The 23,001-nt window shown below is 33.1% G+C and overlaps 2 protein-coding genes across 3 annotated transcripts; one reads left to right on the forward strand and one right to left on the reverse strand.

Annotated features, from left to right (window-relative positions):
- The first annotated feature begins 13,225 nt into the window (after positions 1–13,225).
- Positions 13,226–17,915, forward strand: LOC145045806 (CASC3/Barentsz eIF4AIII binding protein). 2 transcript variants are annotated; one of them, XM_078994119.1, is made up of 12 exons: positions 13,226–14,004; positions 14,767–14,869; positions 15,031–15,230; positions 15,310–16,031; positions 16,112–16,223; positions 16,345–16,485; positions 16,565–16,620; positions 16,793–16,838; positions 16,953–16,992; positions 17,077–17,140; positions 17,446–17,532; positions 17,657–17,915. In XM_078994119.1, the coding sequence occupies exons 1-9, from the start codon at positions 13,433–13,435 to the stop codon at positions 16,978–16,980; spliced, it is 1,980 nt and encodes a 659-aa protein (XP_078850245.1). In that variant the 5' UTR covers positions 13,226–13,432; the 3' UTR covers positions 16,981–16,992; positions 17,077–17,140; positions 17,446–17,532; positions 17,657–17,915. The 2 variants fall into 2 exon arrangements, with proteins under 2 accessions (XP_078850245.1, XP_078850244.1); XM_078994118.1 differs by having other exon boundaries at positions 16,953–17,140.
- A 2,646-nt stretch (positions 17,916–20,561) lies between these two features.
- Positions 20,562–22,611, reverse strand: LOC145046329 (uncharacterized). The gene is made up of 6 exons (XM_078994614.1): positions 22,101–22,611; positions 21,970–21,995; positions 21,682–21,856; positions 20,797–21,557; positions 20,688–20,693; positions 20,562–20,567 (listed from the first exon to the last, which is right to left on the reverse strand). The coding sequence occupies exons 1-6, from the start codon at positions 22,609–22,611 to the stop codon at positions 20,562–20,564; spliced, it is 1,485 nt and encodes a 494-aa protein (XP_078850740.1).
- Positions 22,612–23,001: the final 390 nt, after the last annotated feature.

The following is a 23,001-nucleotide window of genomic DNA, read 5'->3' on the forward strand; positions in this document are numbered from 1 at the left end:
TAACTCCATTCTTAAAATGCAATAGGACGGTGAGGGTGGTAAGCGCGGAGCATATTAAAAACCGACCTCATTAGGAATCAATGAGACCTTCTTAAACCCCTATATTAGAATTGGTGAGCCTAGTCATGGTAAGACTGACAATGTCATATTTAAACACACGGGGGAACATGTTGTAACTTTCTTATACATATAGGAGACACAATTCTAATATATATAAATAGAAGGGGTAAATTTAAAACTCTTTAAATTTAGTTGTCTGTTATTAATTCTAATTAAGTGCGAGGACGCAATGTAACAGTTAATAAATCATGAGGGGTTAATATTCAAATTTATAAATCCATATTATAAATAATATTAAATATTTAAATTCACTATTTAAATAACAAATAAATATTTAAATTCAAATAAACACATTTAAATAATAAATATTCAAATTCAAATAAACATATTTAAATTATATTTATCCACTATCAAATAAATATTCAAATTCAAAAAAACACATTTAAATAATATTTATCAATTTTTCAGATTCAAAAACAATTTAAATTAGGTATTTATCCATGTTTATCAAAGCTACATATTCGAAAAATGGCAAAAAAATCTGAAACCCTAAATTTTGTTGAGCTCACGTCGTGAACTCCTAGTTCATGTTGTGAGTTGTGACTAAGGTTTTAACACATTACGAAATTTTCAATTATTATTCTTCCGTTAACTTTCAAACAAGTTTTTACAAAAAAACATGGATCCAGGGTGAAAGTAACCATGAACCAATGTCTATGATACCACTGTTGGGTTTTCTACGCATCAAATAAACTCTAAAACTAGGCAACGGAAAAATCGTAACAACGATATACCTAAGTGTACATGCATCCTATGGATCTATGGCTTCATGCTAATTAAATCAACCCTAGAAAACTAAAACATAAGTAAGAAAACATATCTCTTATGTAGCCCTTGCTCTCCATGCTTGAGATCTTGAACCTCTACGAAGTTGCTTGGATGAAAGGACCCACACCAGAATCCCTCTAATGGTATCACACCCAATAACACCATAGAGTGGAATAAAAATAACTAGGAGAATGATCAATTTCACAAACCCAAAGGGGTTAGAAATCGTCCCTAAGAGGGGGGAGGAAGAAGGGTTGGCGAAACTTCAAGCCAAGGTGCAAGGAGGAATGAAATCCCTAAGGCCCTATTTATAGCCTTGGATCCCTCCTAGGGTTTAGTAAGAAAACATACCTCTTATGTAGCCCTTGATCTCCATGCTTGAGATTTAGAACAATCTTGATTAACCAACTATCGATTAATGAACGTTCAACCCTTTAATTAATTAAATTGTTAATTAATTCCCAAAATATATTTCCAATTAATTTCTAATTAATTATTAACCATAATAATTAATAAACTAATTTATCCTTTATTTATTCTACTCAATTTGGGTATTGAGGGCAATCCAAAAGGACCCTGCTACTATTAAAAAAATTACCAATAGTTAATGACCTTGGACAATATTCCAACACAATTACCCTTTTAACTGTTTTAAATGCTTTTAGGGGGGATACAAGTTGAACATAATGTAATTATGTTAATATATACATGTGAAAAACAAAAGGATTTCTTATGCTTAAAAACTATCAAAATCATTTTAGAAAACTCTTTTAAACTATTTTAGAATTCTGTTTATATAAAAATCATATTCATTTATATATTTATGTATAAGTATGCTTTAACGGACTTAGGACTAACGGTAAATACTGTAACTCATGTTCATTGTTTGGTTGTGGGCTTAGGGTAGGATCACTAGTCCGACTGTCGGCTAACTCATAGTTATACTTGCTAAATATATACATGAATATTAAACTCTATTTTCAAAGGAAATACTTAACCTAATTGCGCATATTAGATAATTGAGTCTTTTCATTAGCAGTTCAATCAAACATACTAGTAAACTATAATAGGTATAATTTAGAGGATCAAAATTTACTATTTTCTAGAACAGAGAAACACACACGAGTCAATACATAAATGCTATTACTACTCAATAAAAAAGTATATTATTCACTTACAAGAACTAGAAGGAACTTACATGCTATAATAAGAACAAGATAACTAAAATGTGAGATACTATTTCATGGCATATCAACATGCTTGCTATGTCACGTTTTGTAACCATATTCTAATGGAAGGAGAGTGTGAGTTTATGTATAGATCTATCTTGATTGACCATCTCACACCTTGTTGTTAGCTACAGTGGGACCTGCATGTCTATGGGTGACAAATGTCATACCATTTTTCGACGTCTGAAGAACGTCGTGTTATATACTAGTCTATCGAGCATGGTTATAACCTGATCACATTTTTAACCTTAATTAACCAGTTCGGTTTAAAGATAGTTAATGCATTAATAGTTTATTTTATATAATACTATTACGAATCTTCATTTTCCATTGCATTCATTCAGTGATATTCTCATATGATAAATGCATACCATTTTTCTAGTAAAGATGGTTCATAAATATGGAAAACATATATTTTATACTATTTCAAGTACAAATATATATTTTACAACCATTTTCAAGAGAACAAAATATACAATCAGTCGGGTCTTGGATAAAAGACTACTTTTCATTTAAAGAAGAAAATATAGGATTTTATGGAAGTATTCAAACTTTTCATAAACAAGTGCAACCTCTTGATACTAAAATACTTATAAACTCACAAACTTAAATGTTGATACTCTCTTTCAAAATAACTTGTATTCTCAGGAAACCATTAGATAGGTACACTGAATCAGATTTTGAGAAGACATAGCATGTTCAGACTCGTCTTTTATTTTGTTATACATTTTTGGTGTCATATTACTTTACAAAGAACACACATGTATTAACTATTTTATTAATGCAATGGATGTTGTTGTTTGTTTTACTATTATGCATTGTTATGATACTGTACATGAAGTCCTCCACCCTCGAATGTTTCCGCCATCTCGGTTTGGGGGTGTGACACTCAACATACCCAACCTAAATCAAACTTAATTTTTATGCTCTTAATCATTAAGACACTTCACCCCAACCTTATATCTGACCCTAAAAGGTCTTCTAATCCATAAAGTCTCTAACTTTATGCCTTTGCATGGCTAAAGAGATCTCAATCCCAAAACCCTAACTTCTAACATCACCAAAAACACCATAACTCATGCATGGATGAAAGGAAAGGACCAAGCTTGCATTTTTATGACATCATACACTCAAAAATGTATGAAAGAACAGCTCAAATGGGTTGGAGTATTTTGGACTCACAAAGACTAAGGTTTTGAGACAAAATAAACATAAACTTAAACCCTAAAAAGATCTAGCAAAGCAAGCCCCAATGTATGAACTTTATACCTTCTCACACACTTAGTTTAGAAGATTATTCAGTTAATGTTTCTTTCTATTAGTTTTGATTCGTTTTAGCCATGTCTTGATAAAACTCTAGTTTTCAGTTCTACATTAAATTAGTACTTTCCATGTGATTAGTTATCAGATCTGGTTTTCTTTTAGTGTTTCTATCTAGAATTTTCAAATTTAAACTTAAGAGTAAATTACTGAAATCGTCTTTAAGATTTGGTCAAAATTGCATGTTTGGTCTCTATTTTTATTTTTTTATTTTATTTATTTTATTTATTTTTTTTGCACTCAGATCGTCCATGTGGTTTGATTTTGTTGCGTTTTTTCGTCCCTTACATACATAAAGTTAGGGACCAAGCGTGCAATTTTTACCAAACCATAGGGACAAAAAATGCAACAAATCAAACCATAGGAACGATCCGAATGCAAAAAAAAAGTTAGGGACCAAACGCGCAATTCTGACCAACCATAGGGACTACCATAGGAACTATTTGAGTAGTTTACTCTAAACTTAATGAATGTTTGATTTTTAATTCTTGTTAGTCTGATTACCTAGCTATATTATTTTGGTTAATCAATTAATAGAATCTATAACTATTCTTGTCAACTGGTAATAAGTAACAAGTATCAGATTGGTTCCATGTTTGCGATTTAACTCTGATATAAATTGAAAAATCATATATTTATGCTTTCGAGCTTGTGAGAAGTATTGGGTGTTGCTAAGAAATTTACACAAAACTTAATTAATGCAACTTTTTTTTAATCTCAACTAAGAGATTGTTTAATTAGATAGTAAAAAGTTAGGTTTAACTAAAGAGCATTGTTTGGTTAATTTAGTTAGGTAAAATAGATTATACTAGAACTTGTTAGTTTTTCTGAATACCAACTTAGATAGAACACATTCCGAATAACCAGATTTGGGTTGATTGCATGATTAAGAAAATCGCAGCAGAACTAAATTCTTTTTTATTATTGATTTTCGTTTAATTTATTTTCATTGCAATTTTTAGTTTTTAGTTTAATTTAAAAACCCCATTTTATAATTTATGTTTTATTGACTAGATTGCACCTGATGCAAAAAATGCATTGGCCTTTAGGTTGTGTCCCTAAGGATTCGACTCTACTTCCATGTGCTATCTTTTAGTACAACCAACCTTGAAATTTTATTTGCTTAATACGTCCGCGACATCGTTTTAATGAAAATATTAATTTTCATTAGCAAATAACATAATATATCATATGATATGATTTATTCTTTTATAGTTATAAAAATGTTATATAAACATAAAAAAGAATTAAAAGGGTACAAAAGTCATTTTTTGTATAGTAAGGACTAAAACCACAAAAAATATATCTTTTTTTGACCATCGATGGAAGTTGAACTTTTTTTTTAACCAAATCCAAAAAACATTTATGCAAATTTTCTCTAAAATAATTAAAAAGATAATAAAGTCAACTTACATATAGTAGAACCAACCATAAAAGAAACTTAAATCATGGAGAATGCCAATGTATTGTAGTTTTCATATCCGTTCAAAAGGCATATTTGTTATTAATAGAAAAACAACAACTCAAATGTTTATTCAACGCATGGATATGGATGATCAACCGTACAAGTGTACAACAAAATAAAACAACACAAATATATGTAGTGGTTCTAATAGTGATGGGTTTTGGTCATAAGACATCCTATGTGCTCATACAAACCCTAATGTTTGGATCTAGGTTTCTCTATTGTACATGCTTTGAATCCAAGACTATAAACCCTAATTCTAGCATGCAAGTAATCATATTAACATGTAATTAGGTTTAAGATCATACCTTGATTGTTATGTAGCAATAACAATCCCAATTCCTCCTTGAATTGGCTTTGGAATGCTTAGAGTCACAAGTGTCACTCCTCTAATGGCTCACAAACACCATAAGCAAGTGGAGAATGTATAAAGAGAGAGGTGAGAGGTTAGAATTCGTATCTAGGACCTCTTGGGAAGGGATACACGAATTCATGACCCTAGGGGTGTTTATATAGGTGTAGAGATTGGGTTTCAGTCATTATCCTTATCTAGTTGATTATCCATTAAGCAACCAATAAGATAATCCTTGAATCCTTATCATACTCGAATTCTAAGGCTTTCCAACCTTTAATTCGTCCACCATATAAATAAGATAATCCTTACCTTATTTTGTAACTATCACATAATTACAAATCAGCCCCTCTAGTTTAATTAATTACATTTGATCACAAAACTAATTCTTAATTAATTATTGACCAATATTAATTAAACAAATATGATTTCTCCTTTAATATATTATTCCTATAACATATTAATAAATCATATTATCCTTTCTCTCTTTATTCATTTCTCCAATCAAGTTGCTTTGGTGAAGGCAACCCAAAAGGACCATGCACCATCGGGTCAAGTACATACCAGAATAGTTATGGACTTAGACACTAATCCAACAGTCTCCCACTTGGATAAGTCTAACAACTATTCTGCGTATGACTTCAGATCCTGATCTGCAATCGTAGCTTTCCAAAGCCGCTGTCAACTCTGATCATATCAGATACGCGTGTCCTTAGATAAGGGATCATATATTCCTCCATTCTAGATATCGTATGAGATATGATTTCAAATCATTCTCTTTATACTATATCTCGATTTCCGATTTATGACGACAGACTAATTGAACAAATCAAATTAGCCCTAGCCCGGCCGATCATTTACGTATGTCATCACTAAACCATCGAGGGGCCCAAAGATATCGCTTTTATCCTACCTTGGATAAAAGGAACGGATTAACTTTGATACAATGCTTGCTTGCACTCATTAACCAAATCACACACAACAATATGTTTTATAACACCAAGTTACTAGTGCGTTTACATATTATCAATGTGCAACCGATTAGCAAGATACAACTCACACATCTCGGTTTCAAGAATATAAGATGTTATCGTCTCACTAATCACTCGAGATAGTGATCCAAGTGAGCGTGGGTTTAATCCAATGCTCAAATCATATTCATAACCACTCATGAACGTTGCAACAAACATTTGCTTATGTCTAATACTCTTTTAGACAATCCACACACCAATTCACGACAGTCTTCATTCATACCTACTTCCAACATATGAACGACTGTGGCCCGTTCGAATAATTCGATTATTCTTAATAAACTCAATTATTCTGGAAGTCAAAACATGCAAAGTGAAACACAAGAATAATACTAATCCCATATGGCCTCAAACCTTTGAGTATAAACAAAACACATTTTATTTAACACCATATCGATTACTCATTATTTGTCGTTTCGGGTAATCAACTTCTTACTTGAATTCCAACACTTGTCCCATGCTCCTAGCATGCACACAATGTTTACCTATGGTTCTTACTTTTGTGAAATAGACAAATTGAACACGTTTCCAATCCTTCTCATTTTACAACTCCAAATCCATTTTCTTAAGTGTAAGAATATCAAATTCTTGTTACTTATAGAATATACTAGATTCTAACACTTTATGCAACGATCCTTTTGTAATGTCATTGCACCAAAGTCTCAAAGACTATTGCCAATGATATTACAAAGTCCTCTAACGTAGATTGTAACAAGACAATTCGTTAGATATGATGTCTCTCACTCAAAGTACATTCCTTTGAACATCCTTTTGCATAAAAGTTTCTAATCTAGACATAGATTTTCAATATTTACTTCCCAATATGGACACGCTTCCATATGTTCCATATGACAACTCATTTCTTAATAGAATCTTATCTATTCGTAATGATGTCGATATTGTCCATCCAATATGGAAACATTTCCATAATTTCCAATACTATACTTCCAACTACTCACAAGCGACCAATCCTCGTCGAACTTTGGATTGTCCTTTGATAGTTGTTTAATTATTTTAGTCAAAACCAATTCTAGTCCCTTTTCCCTCAAAATGCACTAGACATTTGGAAAATTTTAGAATGGTCAAACATTAAAGCATTTGCAATCGATCCTATACCCAAAGCGTATGAGACACGATGCACAATGTTTTATTTGCTATGTTCTCAAAATTCGAATTGTGAAGAGGAATGCCGTAATCATAACCGAAATTTTAAGAACACACTACGTACCTTTGACTAAATTTATTAACATTCCACAACCTAATCCTTTAGATTTGAAATGAAGCATAATATTCTCTCCCTTAATTATAGCAAAACAACTTTACAACTTTGCAAAATATGACTCTTGTTTTCTATAATTAATATTGCCAACTATGCAATACGTGCCTTAATAATCATACAATCATAACATTTATGCTCCCACTATCATGATGATTATTATAAAACATAACACTTATGCTCCCACTAGCTTCGACATGTATTTATAAACATCTTAACTTTCAGAAAAACAATACTTATTGAATTTCTTAAGTTCATGTTTCTAATACTTAGTGCTTTGATAATCTTTTATCAAGGCTTCCTGAACTTATACACCTTTGCCTTAGATAGTTTATATGTGCATCTTAACAATTAAGACTAATTGCCAAACCTCACAATTCAAATTATGGAAAGGGATGCCGTAACCATGATCGAATTCGAGAATGCAATTTTACAATCACTATCTTTTAAAATCTTTCTTAGTGAAAGCATTTTTCTCACAATCATTTTCATGAAGGAGGAAATCTTATGACACTTAGATTTAAACGGTGTATGTGTTCCTATCCATGTGAATTTGTTAAAACCAAAGTTTACGACAAATTCAAACTCATATGGACCGAACTTTCTTAATCTTAATTTCTTGCCTTATGGTAGCACAGCTGCCCACCACGTCTTCCAAGTAGTTAAGCAGCTCACCCTTTCCTATCAATGTACCTTTCATTGATCAAGGTCCTTGCCTTTTATGCATTCAAATGAGAACTCATAGGACTCACATGCATAATTAACTCGATTGGATTGGCACATAAACAAAATAATGTCTTCACAATAGGTTGTAAACCTCAACTCGTGTGCTAGTGATGATCAATAAGGTTTATTTGATTTGTTCTTGAAACTTTTCAAGACTATTAAGACTCCCACTGACTCCTTGACATATAAGATTCTCTTGTCAATAAACATTTGTTGACAACCAAATATTCAAGAGTTAGTGCAGCTTTTATCAAAACACTTCATAAATTGGTCTTAGTTGGTCTTTGTCTTATCCAAGACATCACAACTTTCCACAATTGATGAATGTTATAAACCTTCTTAACATTATTCACTCAATGTCACAATCTTGACTTTAAGACTTATTTTGGAACGAAGTATGACTGACTTCTTGATTTGACCATTTCTTCAATCTTTGATTCCTCTTCTTGGACATACAATTGTACCAAGACTCACTTAGAGGATCAATTGAGATATGGTTCTTAATCATTAAGACCTATCATAAAGCATAAAAGCTACTCTCCCTTCTTCTTAGAATGGAGAAACTCTTATCTTTCTGCCTACTTGATTCTTCTTATTCGTTTTGCTATTGATCTAAACCCTTTAATCAATTCAAAATTACACTTAATCTTGTAAGTGTAATCATATTTACTAAGCCTTTAGTAAATCATGACGAATATATTTGTTACTCTTATGGTGAACTTGATCAACACACAACTTTGTGTACTCGATCTCCTAATCCTTCACTTGACACTTTGTCAATGAATTAGTCTAATTTCCAAATACGAAATTTCTCATTCATCATGCAACCAAGTTGCGTGATTCCAAATTTCTGTCCAATTGAAACTTGGGCGATGAGAAACTCTCCTTATTTGGTAAATTCTTGACATTTCCATAACATAACTAAGAATCATATCCATTCGTTGTAGAAATATGCAAACATCAATTTTCACATAACGATTTCATTGCAAGGAAGTAAACAAATAAATAAATAAGTCAAACAAAATTTATTTTATTTATAAAAGCATCGGAAAAGCATTTGTCCTTACAATGCACAATCTATTGAAAACTATGTAAAAAGAAAATTTCTAACAACTCTATCATAACTATCTAAGCTCAAAATCCAATCATCAAGTCCATGAGATCGAGATCCATCTCTTGTGATTAGATTCATCTTGCTCTCTTATCAAGCTTCCTTTCTTTTCACCGATCCTTCAAAACATTCAAATGCAATCTTATCACATCATGTATTAAGAATCAATGAATAGGAACTTAATGGAGTTAGATAGTGGATTCTTACTTAAGGCGTAGTCATACTTTTGACTCTCCCATCTCTTAGATCTCTTAGGTAAATAGGGCAACTTCATCTCCAATGCCCCTTCTCTTGGCAATAAAAGCAAATTGACTCCTTTGGAACAACACATGGAACTACTTCAGACATCGCCTTTCTCTTATGATCAAACTTTTCGATCATTGCATGTCTTTCATTGCCATTGTCTATATCCATAAAGGTCTTGAAGGCAGATTCACCAATCAACTTTGCTTTTCTATTGCGCCAAACCATTGCTGATTCAGCAGCAACAAGCATATAGGTGAGATCTATAAGGGTCACGTCGTAGCTCATCATATAGTACTCTCTTACGAACTTACTATATGAGTTGGGAAGTGACTGAAGAACCCAATCAACAGCCATCGCTTCACCGACAACGGATCCCATCATTCTTAATCTATCAATGTGTGACTTCATCCCTAAGACGTGTGCACACACCGACTTACCCTTTTTTATGTTTACTTGCCAAAAGGGCTTGAGTGATATTGAACCTTTCAATTTTACAATCTTGTGGGTTAGGGAGAATAATTGGAGGAGGAGGAGGAAGTGAAGCATGATTCTTTGTTCCTCGATCGAATCGTGGAATATCATCTTCATGTGGAATACTTGTTCCACGGGTTTTGAGAAGACCATAGTTGTCGAACTTTGACATCGGGAGAAAAACGAATTCAAGTTAGTTGATTGATTGAGTCCTTGGTAAATCACCCAAATGAAATTCCAAGGCTAGGACCCAACACAATATCCTACAACTCGGGAGAGGGATGCCGTAACCCAAATTGCAGAACATTTGAAGGTAAGTGAATGACGATTCACTAATTTCCACCATGAAAAACGAAAAAGAAATTTAAGTTTTAAACCTATGAAAACTCCTAGATCCTTTGAGATTCATTGAACTTTCAATGGCATGTTTAAATCTCGATATGCCCCTCTTGTTTGTGACTAGGATGCCGAGGATCACAAAGCGGGTGTGAATAACCATGCAAACTACATGGTGCCCTCACATGTTACAATCACCTATTCGATGTGCCGGTAAACCACACACGCTCCACCGAACTATGACAAACATTGAGTCACCCTTTGCTACCTTTGCTTAGAACCATTTAGTGTGCCGGTAAACCACACACGCTCCACTAACGTCTTCGCAAGGGCACAAAGTGTAATTTCATGGAATTGCATCAATTCACTTTTTGCCTAAGTAACTAAGATTGGGAATTTGAAAAACATTTAGTTACTTGGTATTTCATTATACTTATAATGGAAGGTTTCGTCCTATCCTACCCGTTCGGCTAACGACCCTCCACTAGTCAAGAGTGCGGTGGGTAAGAGTGGATACCCATTCAATCGCCATTTTATAGGCAATTTCCTTAAACACCCCTTATAGACCAGCTTCGTGAATGAGGCCTACTAACGATAAGACTGACTTTTACTCATACATATATATATAATGTTAGACTTTTAATGTTATATATAGTATAGAGTGTATTTTATACTTTTAAAATACTATATGGTTAACTTTAACAATTACACTTTTAATTCAATTAAAAGGTTAACCTAAACTTTTATGGATTTATTAAACCTCTTTTAATTATACTCCTTAATTAATTAATAAAACCATAAGGGTGTGATTTGAACTTTTCAAAACATTACTAGAGTTTTAGAATTTAACATTTCTAATTAAACCTTTTAATCAACTTTTAAATTCCAAAACTTGAGGGCAAGTTTTGAAACCTTTTTCAAAACATTAGGGTTTTAACTATTTAAATTTCAAAACTCCAAAACTTTTGGGTTCAAATTTAAACTATAAAACCTAAAGGGGAAAATATGAAACTTTTCATAACAACAAGGATCAAATAACAAATAATCTAAACTAACATTTAGTTACATAATTATCCATATTTGATTTGTTTAATGATTTCTTGCAAAACAATTTATCAATTTACTCAAAATAATTAATCAATTATCTTATAAGGAAACAATTATCTTGTTAATTGATAATTATCTTTAATTAGATCAAGAATATAGTCATATATATCATAAAATCGGATTTATATTGATCTAACATGATAAGGTAACTATCCAAATGCAAAAACAGCAAGAAATCCCGAGATAAGCATTATCTGACGCTCGAACTCGCCGAGTACCACACTGTACTCGCCGAGTTGAGGTCTACTCGCCGAGTACACTGTGGTACTCGCCGAGTTCCTCAGCCATAAAGCCCAAAAAACGATTTTCCAGTTATACAATGCATCAATACAATTGAAACCAAGCTAGGCTCTGATACCACTGATGGGTTTTGGTCATAAGACATCCTATGTGCTCATACAAACCCTAATGCTTGGATCTAGGTTTCTCTATTGTACATGCTTTGAATCCAAGACTATAAACCCTAATTCTAGCATGTAAGTAATCATATTAACATGTAATTAGGTTTAAGATCATACCTTGATTGTTATGTAGCAATAACAATCCCAATTCCTCCTTGAATTGGCTTTGGAATGCTTAGAGTCACAAGTGTCACTCCTCTAATGGCTCACAAACACCATAAGCAAGTGGAGAAGGTATAAAGAGAGAGGTGAGAGGTTAGAATTCGTATCTAGGACCTCTTGGGAAGGGATACACGAATTCATGACCCTAGGGGTGTTTATATAGGTGTAGAGATAGGGTTTCAGTCATTATCCTTATCTAGTTGATTATCCATTAAGCAACCAATAAGATAATCCTTGAATCCTTATCATACTCGAATTCTAAGGCTTTCCAACCTTTAATTCGTCCACCATATAAATAAGATAATTCTTACCTTATTTTGTAACTATCACATAATTACAAATCAGCCCCTCTAGTTTAATTAATTACATTTGATCACAAAACTAATTCTTAATTAATTATTGACCAATATTAATTAAACAAATATGATTTCTCCTTTAATATATTATTCCTATAACATATTAATAAATCATATTATCCTTTCTCTCTTTATTCATTTCTCCAATCAAGTTGCTTTGGTGAAGGCAACCCAAAAGGACCATGCACCATCGGATCAAGTACATACCAAAATAGTTATGGACTTAGACACTAATCCAACAAATAGTTCTTCTCAATTTTGCAAACCATGAAAATCAATTGTAAAATTTGTCAAAATTATATATAAATCTTTCATTAAAATTCCTTTTCAGTATATATTCATTAATTAACAACGATAATGGTTAGTGAAGCATATTTGAAAATTCAAAAGATCTATACAAAAGTAATTCTAGCCTTGCATAGATTATTATATTGTTAATTTGCTAGAAATTAGTTATCCAAAACTGAATATATATATATATATATATATATATATATATATATATATAATATGTTAAGAAATTATTTTATCATCATCAGAAATTCAGAATCATTTTATCCAAATATTATTAGTGGATAACCACGATTAAAACTTATAATAATCGAGTTAGTAGTATTATAAACAAATTATAAGAGGTTTAATGAAAATATATATTTTACGAAGGTCTAATGTGATAATTTTGAAAAGTTTGAGGGACTTGTTTACCGTTTTATCGCTTCTTTCTATATATCTACCGCCCCCTTATCTTCTACTCTCAATTTTCCACCCAAATAGGTGCCCTAGAAATTTAGATATTCTACCTACAAGTCTACACCCCAGCCGGACACTTGTTACTTTTGATTTCTTGTCCATTGCTGTTGTTGTTGATTTACGGGGGAATATTTGGATGTTCTGATCTGGTTTGGTGTCTTAATTGGGGTTAGGGTTTTTGTTATTGGGGCTGTTGTGAGTTCAAATGGCGGATGTGGGTGAAGAAGAGGAGTATGAGAGTGATCCAGAGCAGGCGAAGCTATCTCTGACGATGCGGAGGAGGAGGGAGGCGAGTGACGATGAGGAGGAAGTGGATGATGACGATGATGTGAGGGTTAGGGGAAGGGTAAGGGTAATTGACTCTAGGGTTTCAGATTACGAATCGGACGATCAGGGTGCTGCGGCGGAGTATGATGACGAAGAATATGATTTAGCGGAGGAGGAAGAGTTGCTTGAGGAAGTTGAAGACGAACAGCTTGTACAAGGAGGGGGTCGGAGTGAAGTTCAAGGTGTGAGGGAGGACTTGGATGGTGTTACCGAGGGGAGTTCTTTGGGAGTCAAAAGGGAGAACGATCAAACAGATGGGGATGGGTTTTATGCACCTGAGAGTGTTGATCAGTTTGATGACAATGCGAATGGAACAGTGGGAGAAGGAGAGGGAGAGGGAGATGGAGGGCCTGAAGAAAAGAAGGAGAACGAGCCATTCCAAGTGCCAACGGCTGGAGCCTTTTACATGCACGATGACCGGTTCAGAGACAGTGCTGGTGGTAGACACAGGTAATTTTTTCACTTGATTTTGTTTCTTCTAGTTGATATTTCAGTTCTAATCGTTGTTATGACTAAGGGAATGATCCTTCAAGTGGTTTTTCCTGTTAGTTTAATCAGTCTCATTGTCACAAGGACGTGCCTTTTTCTGTTTGGTGTTGAAGGAAAACTGCATTAAAGTGCAATGGCATAAACTTTTGACCAATTCTTTCACAACATCATAAATGCTATTAGAAACACACAAGAATTGTGCAAAGGGAATTTCAAAATATAGAATTTCTGGTTTCTGTTCTTGCTAAATTATAATTGCAACAGAAGTTGTCAAATAAATCTTTTAGTTCTTCTGCCCTTTAGGGTTTTTGATAGGCATCAACATTTACAAGGGATTTTACTTGAAGAACCCGAGTATTTTGAAAAAAAAACATCTTTAATGGTCTCATGAGTTTTATAGGAATGGGTCTTTTACATTTGCATGGCATATCCTGGTCATTGCTATTTTTTATAATCAACTATTTTCATATTTATTTGTCAACCAACACTCCACATGTCCCCAAATAGTTCATATTTAACATGTTAGTGACGAATGGGTTACTTTTTTTTCATTATAACCGACAATTACTTTAAGCTACAAAAAAGCAACAAAACAAGAACATTCTTGACTTGTATCCCTTCACTAGATCTTAATGAAATTCATAATTAATATAACTCATATCATGGTTATTAATCTGGGAATTGGATCAAGATTTACACTAATTTATTCAATGTGATGTTTAGGCGAACTCTTGGCGGGAGGAAACTATGGGAATTAAGAGATGACAGAAAATGGGGACACGATAAATTTGAGGAAATGACTATGCAAGAAAGGCATTACGATGAGGTGAACTATTATTTCTTGAAGATCAATGCATCCTATAATATATATATATATATATATATATATATATATATATATATATATATATATATATATATATATAAATTACACCCTACCTTTTTCTGCATTTCTTTTTGTTCTAATAACATATACTCTATTATCAGGGTAGGAGAGCGCCCAGGGGTCGTAATCGAGGCACCCGTGGTAGAAACCGAGGAGAAGATCGTAATTTTGTCTCAGGAAACAGACCTAAAACATACAACAACAATCAAAATAATTCATCCAGACCTGTGAGAGGCCGAGGCCCTAGAAAATATCAGCCTACTTCACAAAACAATTTTGAAGCTTCTTCACAAAACAGACAGTGAGTACTGAGTAGAAAATATTTTGTGTTCTGTTTTTCCACCATTACTTATATTTTTTTTATTGCTAAATAATCTCAGACCTGCAAAGTCAATGGAGAAGACTGGGCATGCGAATTCAGGAAGAACATCTGCTGCCACATCAGCGTCAGAGTCCACTCAAGCTCCAGCTAGGAAAAACGTTCTGGCATCTAATTTAAATTCTGCTTCTCCTCCATTTTACCCTTCTGGAAATAAAGAAACCAACTTGAATCAGAAAAAAGATGTTCAAACTGGATCAGTTAATAAGCGTGAAAATTATCCAGTTTCACAATCCAATAATAACATGCGAGGAAGAAATGTTTCTGATTCTTTAAACATGGAGAAGCTTTATATTGATGATTCTGGTCCCTCCTTCATCAATCCTACCCAAAGGGCTGAGGGAAGAGGCCCAGGCCCAGTCTCTTTTGGACAGGTGTATCAACCAGTGCCACCTCATCATCAAGTAAACCGGGTTTCTTCCCCAAACCAAGTTCATTCTTTCCAACGAGCTCCTGCCCTTAACCAGCTTAACCCCAATCTGCAAAATCCCGGTCAGCAATTCGGGCAGCGTTCTGCTAGTGGGTCCCGTGCTTCTTCCCCACCACCTAAAGAATCTACAGAATTGGAATCTCCTACAGAATCTAATGATAATTCTAAAACAGCATTGGTTGGGAATGGAAATGGAAATGGGAAAGGAAAAGGCAGTCTTCAGACAACGGGTATGAGCTCATTTTCTTATCATGGTGATCAGAATTTCCCTGGAGCTCCAACTTTTTTGCCAGGTAAACCCAAGGGCTATTTGGTCATTATCTATTCAGAAAATTAAAAATTTATGGTCTCTAATCTGTTATTAAATTTGCAGTTATGCAGTTTGCGGGGCAGCATCCTGGTGGGCTTGGAGTTCCTGCTGTTGGCATGGCATTCCCTGGCTATGTTGCTCAGCCCAATGGAATGGGGAATTCAGAAATGACATGGTACTTTAAATATATATATATATATATATATATATATATATATATATATATATATATTTAATATAATAGTGAAATGAGTAAATGGATAAAATGATGGAAATATGTTGTCTTTTTGTAATAGGCTGCCTGTTTTGGCTGGTGCTGCTGGGGCTTTAGGTGCTGCAGGAGCTTTAGGGGCAACATATTGTTCACCTTACATCACAATGGATGGTGCTTATCATGCTAGGCCATCTGGCCAGACCTCTGCATTGCCTCCTACAAGGTCTGTTACTTTTGTTATTATGGTTGTGAGGGTATTTAGGTCATTTACTCAGAAAAATATCTTTCTTTCTTTATTGCAGCAAAGACAGTAGTACAAATAAACCTGGTAGTGAAGTGAAGCCTTCTCAGAGACCTGGTACGACATAGACCATGTTTCTTTCTTTCCCATTGAGTGCTGTATGCATAAATATTTGAGAAAATGGGGGTATCCTTGTTGAAATGGAATAAATGAGGGCAAATTTGAAAAAAAAAAGTCTTGTTGGTGCTAAAGATTGTAGTAAAGGTTTTGGTTTTATTTGATTTTGCAGAGCTTGCAAATGATGAATTGAGGCAAAGACAGACTAAAGCTCGCAGGCATGTTTGAATTATAGATGTCATCAGATTGTATTTGTTTTTTTTTTTTTTTTTTTTTGGTTGTTTGTAAAAGTAGTAAAAAGTACTGATTTGTTATTGGTGGTTGTTATACAGATACACAGAAATGAAGTTTGATAAGTGAAGTATTAAATAGGTGAAAACCTATTTAAAAAATTAGGTGTGAGTGTGAGTTTCCAACTGAATTCCTGATGAGTGGTACTTGCTTGTGGTGCTGCAGGCCTTAGGCCATCTATCTGTGCACTCACTCTTTGGGCAGCTGCTGTATTTCCCAATTATTTAAGGTAGTACTCAAATTCACATCACATCACCCTTTTTTAATTTTTAATTTTTATTTTTTGTATCTATCAAAAATATGAATTAACTTCTTTCATCTGTGTTTATGATTATGATAGGGCTTAACTAAATGCAACAAACAGCAACATCTTTGTTTTCATTTATCTGTTTAAACTTGTTGTACCTCTGATCTTTTTCTCATTAATACACTGTACTTTGAAAAATGAAACTAGGATAAACAAATAAATGAAAATGCATTATTTCTTGCATTTATAAGTCATAACACCTTTTCTATCTTTGTTGACATTGTCAGGTATGTGTTTGAAACGCCTGCTCATGCTTCATCTTCATAGCAAAAGAATGCAGCCTGACAGGTGGCAGGACTTTTTCTGGATGCGAGGTATTGTTTTTTACTTTTTTTTTTTCTAGTCCTTATTTGAGATTTTGTAACATTTTGGGGGACCAAAAATGTAGTTTACTCTAAATTAAGTATATATGTATTTATTGTGATATTTTGATTTCAGGTTTATTGTGGCTTTGTTTCTTTTGTTTTGTTTTGTGAAAGGCTTCCTTCTCATTGGAAAGTAGTAAAGAACAAGAGATATGGTGCAGTGGCTTTGTGTCAAGTCAAGTGTAGTAAAACATTTTTTTTTCTTTTGTTTTTACTTTTCTGTTGGAAGTTTGTCTTTTTTTGTTTACCTCATGTAAGTTGTTTTTTCTCAACTGTTAAGGACTGGGTTGTGTTTTTTTGAGGGGTTGAATCATCATCGTATGTTTTGGTTTTGCTGGGTGTTTGGTTTTGTTGTTGGTAATGCAGCTGTCTGATCTCTTCTTTAGGCAGTTAAAATTGCATTAATAAAATGAACCCCTTTTTTCGAAGTTGTTTATATAAAAAAAGTATTTAACAATCCATGTCATTGTTTATCAAATAATTATATTTTTTTATTTGAGAACTGTATAATTTTGTATGTCAGGTATTTAAGTGTTCTAAGAATTTTATAATCTTAGAACTGTTATAAAACTCAATCATTTTTTATCTGATTATAGTTATGAACAAAATGTTATATTTAACCGTTTGTATTATGGGGACTTCATTTGAACCGAAATAAGCATTTGTTGATATATAATTTTGCAGTAGAGTTGTAAATAATGACTGTAAAATAAATTATATGGTCGTCCTTAAGTACGACATAGTTACATTTCTCCTGTCTAACTATCTAATGTTCTTAAAGAAAAAAAGTACAGAAATCATCCTTAGGTAAAAAAACCTTTATGTAATGGTTATTAAGTATGACAAAGTTATAGAAATGGTCCGTAAGATAAAGTTATAAAAATGTTTCCCGTCTAATAGCAAAAATATAAAAATAGTCTTTGTATAAAATACAAAGTAATGGTCCTTGTTCTAGACAATATTATAGAAAATGTCCATATGTAATAATAGATATTACATAAATGGTCCATATAGGCATGCACAAAAAAACCGGTTCAAGATCCGAACCGGTCCACAGTGAATCGAACCGGTTTGAGAACCGAACCACCAGTTTACACCCATTTGAGATTTTAGTCGTTGAAACCGGTTTAGAACCGGCTTATATCGGGTGAACCGGTTTTGAACTGGTATGGAACTAAACCGAACCGGTTTAGAACCGATTGAACCGGTGTAACCAGTTTAGATAGGTTCGACTAATTTTTTGAGTGAACCGGTTTGAACCAAACTGGTTTGAGGCTGAACCGGTTTTGCTTGGTTAGGGAGTGAACCGAACCAGTTTAAAGAACCGGTTTGGTTTGAAAAATGAACCGATTTGTGCATGCCTAAGTCCATAAGTATCACGCCATTAAAGTAATGCTCCCTGGTGTAATAGCAAAATTATAGAAATAATCCTTATATAAAATACAGTTACAATAACGGTCCTTGAGTAAGAAATTGTTATAGAAAGTCACCTTTTATGTGTAGTAGGGATAACACATAAATGGTCCATGTGTATGAGAAGATTATACTAATGCTCATGGTGTGATAACAAAATTACATAATTTAATGTAAGAAAAAAATTACAAACAGAGAAATTAAATATTTTGCTACTCATTACATAAAGACAAGTGTTAGAATATCAATAAAAAAGGATTAAGAGAAAAGTTAGTGTACCTATATGTCATAAGCTTGTATAAGTAGGAAGAAAATGTAGGAATATATATAATTTTTCTTGCAAAAATGATGTTGACCATATATGATTAATAAACTTGTCGCAATGCTTGAGTCATCCCCGTCAGTTCAACACGTTTACGGATGGAAGAAACATTAAGAGGTAACATATTTCACACATGAATGATAGACTTGGAAAATCTCAATCATTTTTCTTTTTCTCTTCTCCTTCAACACAAAAGAAGTTATAAAGGGTAAATTGCACTCCTTGAGTGCCTATGTTTAACATATAGTGGCATAAGACTAGTAATATTTTGGTTATGTGAGAGTTTAAATAATGGACCTTATTTATTGAATTCAACACCTCAACAACTAGGGATCCTATCACGGATAAAGTTTTATAAAACATGACATATTCCGTGTTTGATTTCTCTATATTGTTCTTGAAAAATATGGGTTGTTACACTAGTCATCCTTCTTTTCCTTAAACCAAATTAAGGTTATATAATCTCTCTCTCTCTCTCTCTCTCTCTCTCTCTCTCTCTCTCTCTCTCTCTCTCTCTCTCTCTCTCTCTCTCTCTCTCTCTCTCTCTCTCTCTCTCTCTCTCTCTCAAACACATAGAAATGGTCATCTATCACATCCTTAAGCTATATTTTAAATAAAATAGTTAAAACAAATAAAAACTAATTAAAAATACATGATATTAATTCAAAAAACATAAAATAATAAATTAAAACATTTATTTAAAACAAAATACATGGTAAATAACAGAAAAGACATAATTTAATAAAAAGATAAAATAAAAATATTAGTTGTTGAGGTTTGGAATGCAGGCATTTGCTACATGTTCCATAAGATTTAATCGACCGTTGTGGTGGTTTTGTTGGTAATCCCAATTCCTAAGAATATATTTATTTACTTCCTGATAGGGTTGGAGGATCAATCATGTGATTGTGACATGGTGTTCCATCTTTATCTCCAGAAAATATATCGTGTAAAAATAATGCATATGTACATTATTTTCCTAATTTTTTCTCGGAAGCAACATGTGTTGGGAATGCAGTATACCCTAACAATTTTTTAGTATGCCAAAAACCCGTTCTACGTCATTTCTTGTTGATTTATTTGTATTACCTTGAATTTGTTTCATTTTTCATCACTTGGATATGTATATGTTTTCACAAAAGTAACCAAAGTGGGTTATATCTCATTAGCAGGATCAGGGGCGGAGCCAAGATTTTCGGATAAGGGGGGCTTATATATATTTAAAAAAAATCAAATAACATAATCACGTCTGTAAAATTGAAAGAGATACTAATAAAGAAAAAAAATCGTCTAAATAGAAACTATATCGATCTTTGTAAGAACCAATCTTCAAAAGTTTTCCAATGATTATAAACACCGATTCTCATACATTAACCTAAAATTATAAAAAGAACGAGTTAGACATAAATACATATGATATCATGCTCAATTGAGAAGAATACAAATAATTTTTTTTATTAAAGTATAAAAAGTAGTACCTTGCTCACTTTAAGTTGTGCCCGTCTTTGCTTCATAGAAGAAAAATCATCTATAATTTTATCTGTGGAAAACGTGTCAGCAATCTCTCTCTCAATGTTAATAAGCAGACAACTTTTAAGAAAATCATCATTCATGGTATTCCGAAGTTGCGTTTTCACGATTTTCATTGTTGAGAATGCTCTTTCAGATGTCGCGGTAGAAACAGGAAGCGTCAATATAATGAGAATCAATCTGTCAAGCAAAGGATAAGTACTTGACTTTCCTGTTTCATGTAGGCCCCTACACAACTCAGAAATTGTAGATAATTTTTTCAATTGTGGGTGATTGCGCACATCTAGCTCATAATGTTGTAACTCAAATTTCAGCAAATTAATTTCATGCTCTGTAATGTCCAAAGGATAATAAGTTGTTGCCAATTTACATATATCTTCAACATTCAAGGATTTTTTTGGATCTCGTGCAACACTAAGACGAAGAAGCTCCGTTACAGACTCATTAAATCTAGAGTTTAACTCTTGTAACTGACTATCAATAGCAATAATAAACAATTCAACTCGGTAGTGATGCTCTACATTAATATCATCTTTATCACGCCGTGTTCGAATTATATATCTATAAGTTTCATTCATACCAGGAACCAAAATGTCATTCCTCTTACAAAAGCAAACCACTTGATGCAAAAGCGATTGCCAACCTTCATCTCTTAGTTTTTGAAGCAATATTTTTGTTGTGGAAACCAAGACCAATGCATTAACAATATCTATAGATTTTTTTTTGTAAAGATTGGCAAAGTTTGTCAGTTATCTCCATTATTTCTTTCATCACATGTAAAACAATGACAAAAGCAAATGACAATGCATGTTTAAGTGAAAATATTGCATCACCTTTTTGAGAAGATGTAGAACCTTTTGTAGTAATGTCAGTCAACACTACACAAAATGGACCAAAAAGTCTCATCAAACTACATATTGATTTGAAATGAGAACTCCACCTAGTATCTCCAAGCCTTTGTAATGTTTGCATTTGATTTGTTCCTTTTCCACTCTCAATCTCATCAACCTTAATTAAATGAGAAATTTCAGCAATTTGAGCATCTTGTAATTGATCAGTACGCTTGAGGAAGAACTTATGACATTAACTATAAAGTTTAAAGTTTTGAAGAAGTTATGTACCTCAGCCGCATCTTTAGTCGCTGCAACTAGAGCCAATTACAATTGATGATCAAAACAATGTATGTAATAAGCATAAGGGCATTCCTTTAATAATAAAGCTTGCAACCCATTCCATTATCCACGCATGTTACTAGCTCCATCATATCCTTGACCCCGAATATCTTGGGCACTAAGTTTATGATAAGACAATGAACCCATTATTGCATTTTTCAAGATCAATGAAGTTGTATCTTTGACATGAATCAAATCTAAAAATCTTTCTTTGACATGTCCTTCTTGGTCAACAAATCTCACAACAATAGCCATTTGTTCTTTCTTAAATTCATCTTGAGACTCGTCAACTATCAAACAAAATTTTGCCATCCTGATTTCATCACGAATGGCTTTTTGTACATTTGTAGCTAAAACAGGTAATATTTCTTTTTGGATATCCGGTGATGTGTACTTTGCATTTTGAGGAGCATTTTCTAACACAACATCATCAATAGTCTTGTTATAAGAAGCAAACAACTTTATAAGTTCAAGGAAATTCCCTTGATTTATTGAGTTGGGTAGCTCATCATGACCTCTTAAAGCACATGCTTGAAATGTGAGCCATTTAATAGCCTCAATAGAAACTTTAAGGCGTAATCTATTATCCATAACTTGTTGAGTCGTTTGTTTCTCAATCACATTTTCTATGTGACACAACTGGTTTTTTTAAATCTTCATAGCATCTAACAGGAAAATTATGTGCTGAGGCCGGAGTCTTACCTTCATGGACGATGAAAGCACAATCTTTGCCACAATTCACCTTTTTCCACCTATTAAATCCTATCACAGTAAATGTATCTGACCCGACTCTTCCAATAGGTTTCTTATTAAAAAAAAGCAAGGGAAACAAAATGCAGCATCTTTTTTCTCAGAATATTCCAACCACTAAATTTTTTTAACCAAACTTGTTGAAAACTGCGCATAGAACCATTTGGACCAATGGGACTAGAAGGATACTTTGATTTTTGAATTTGGTATGGTCCAAGTGTAATATACAAT

Source organism: Lactuca saligna, chromosome 5 (genome assembly GCF_052625555.1).
Source record: "Lactuca saligna cultivar CGN05327 chromosome 5, ASM5262555v1, whole genome shotgun sequence".
Classification (NCBI taxonomy): domain Eukaryota; kingdom Viridiplantae; phylum Streptophyta; class Magnoliopsida; order Asterales; family Asteraceae; genus Lactuca; species Lactuca saligna.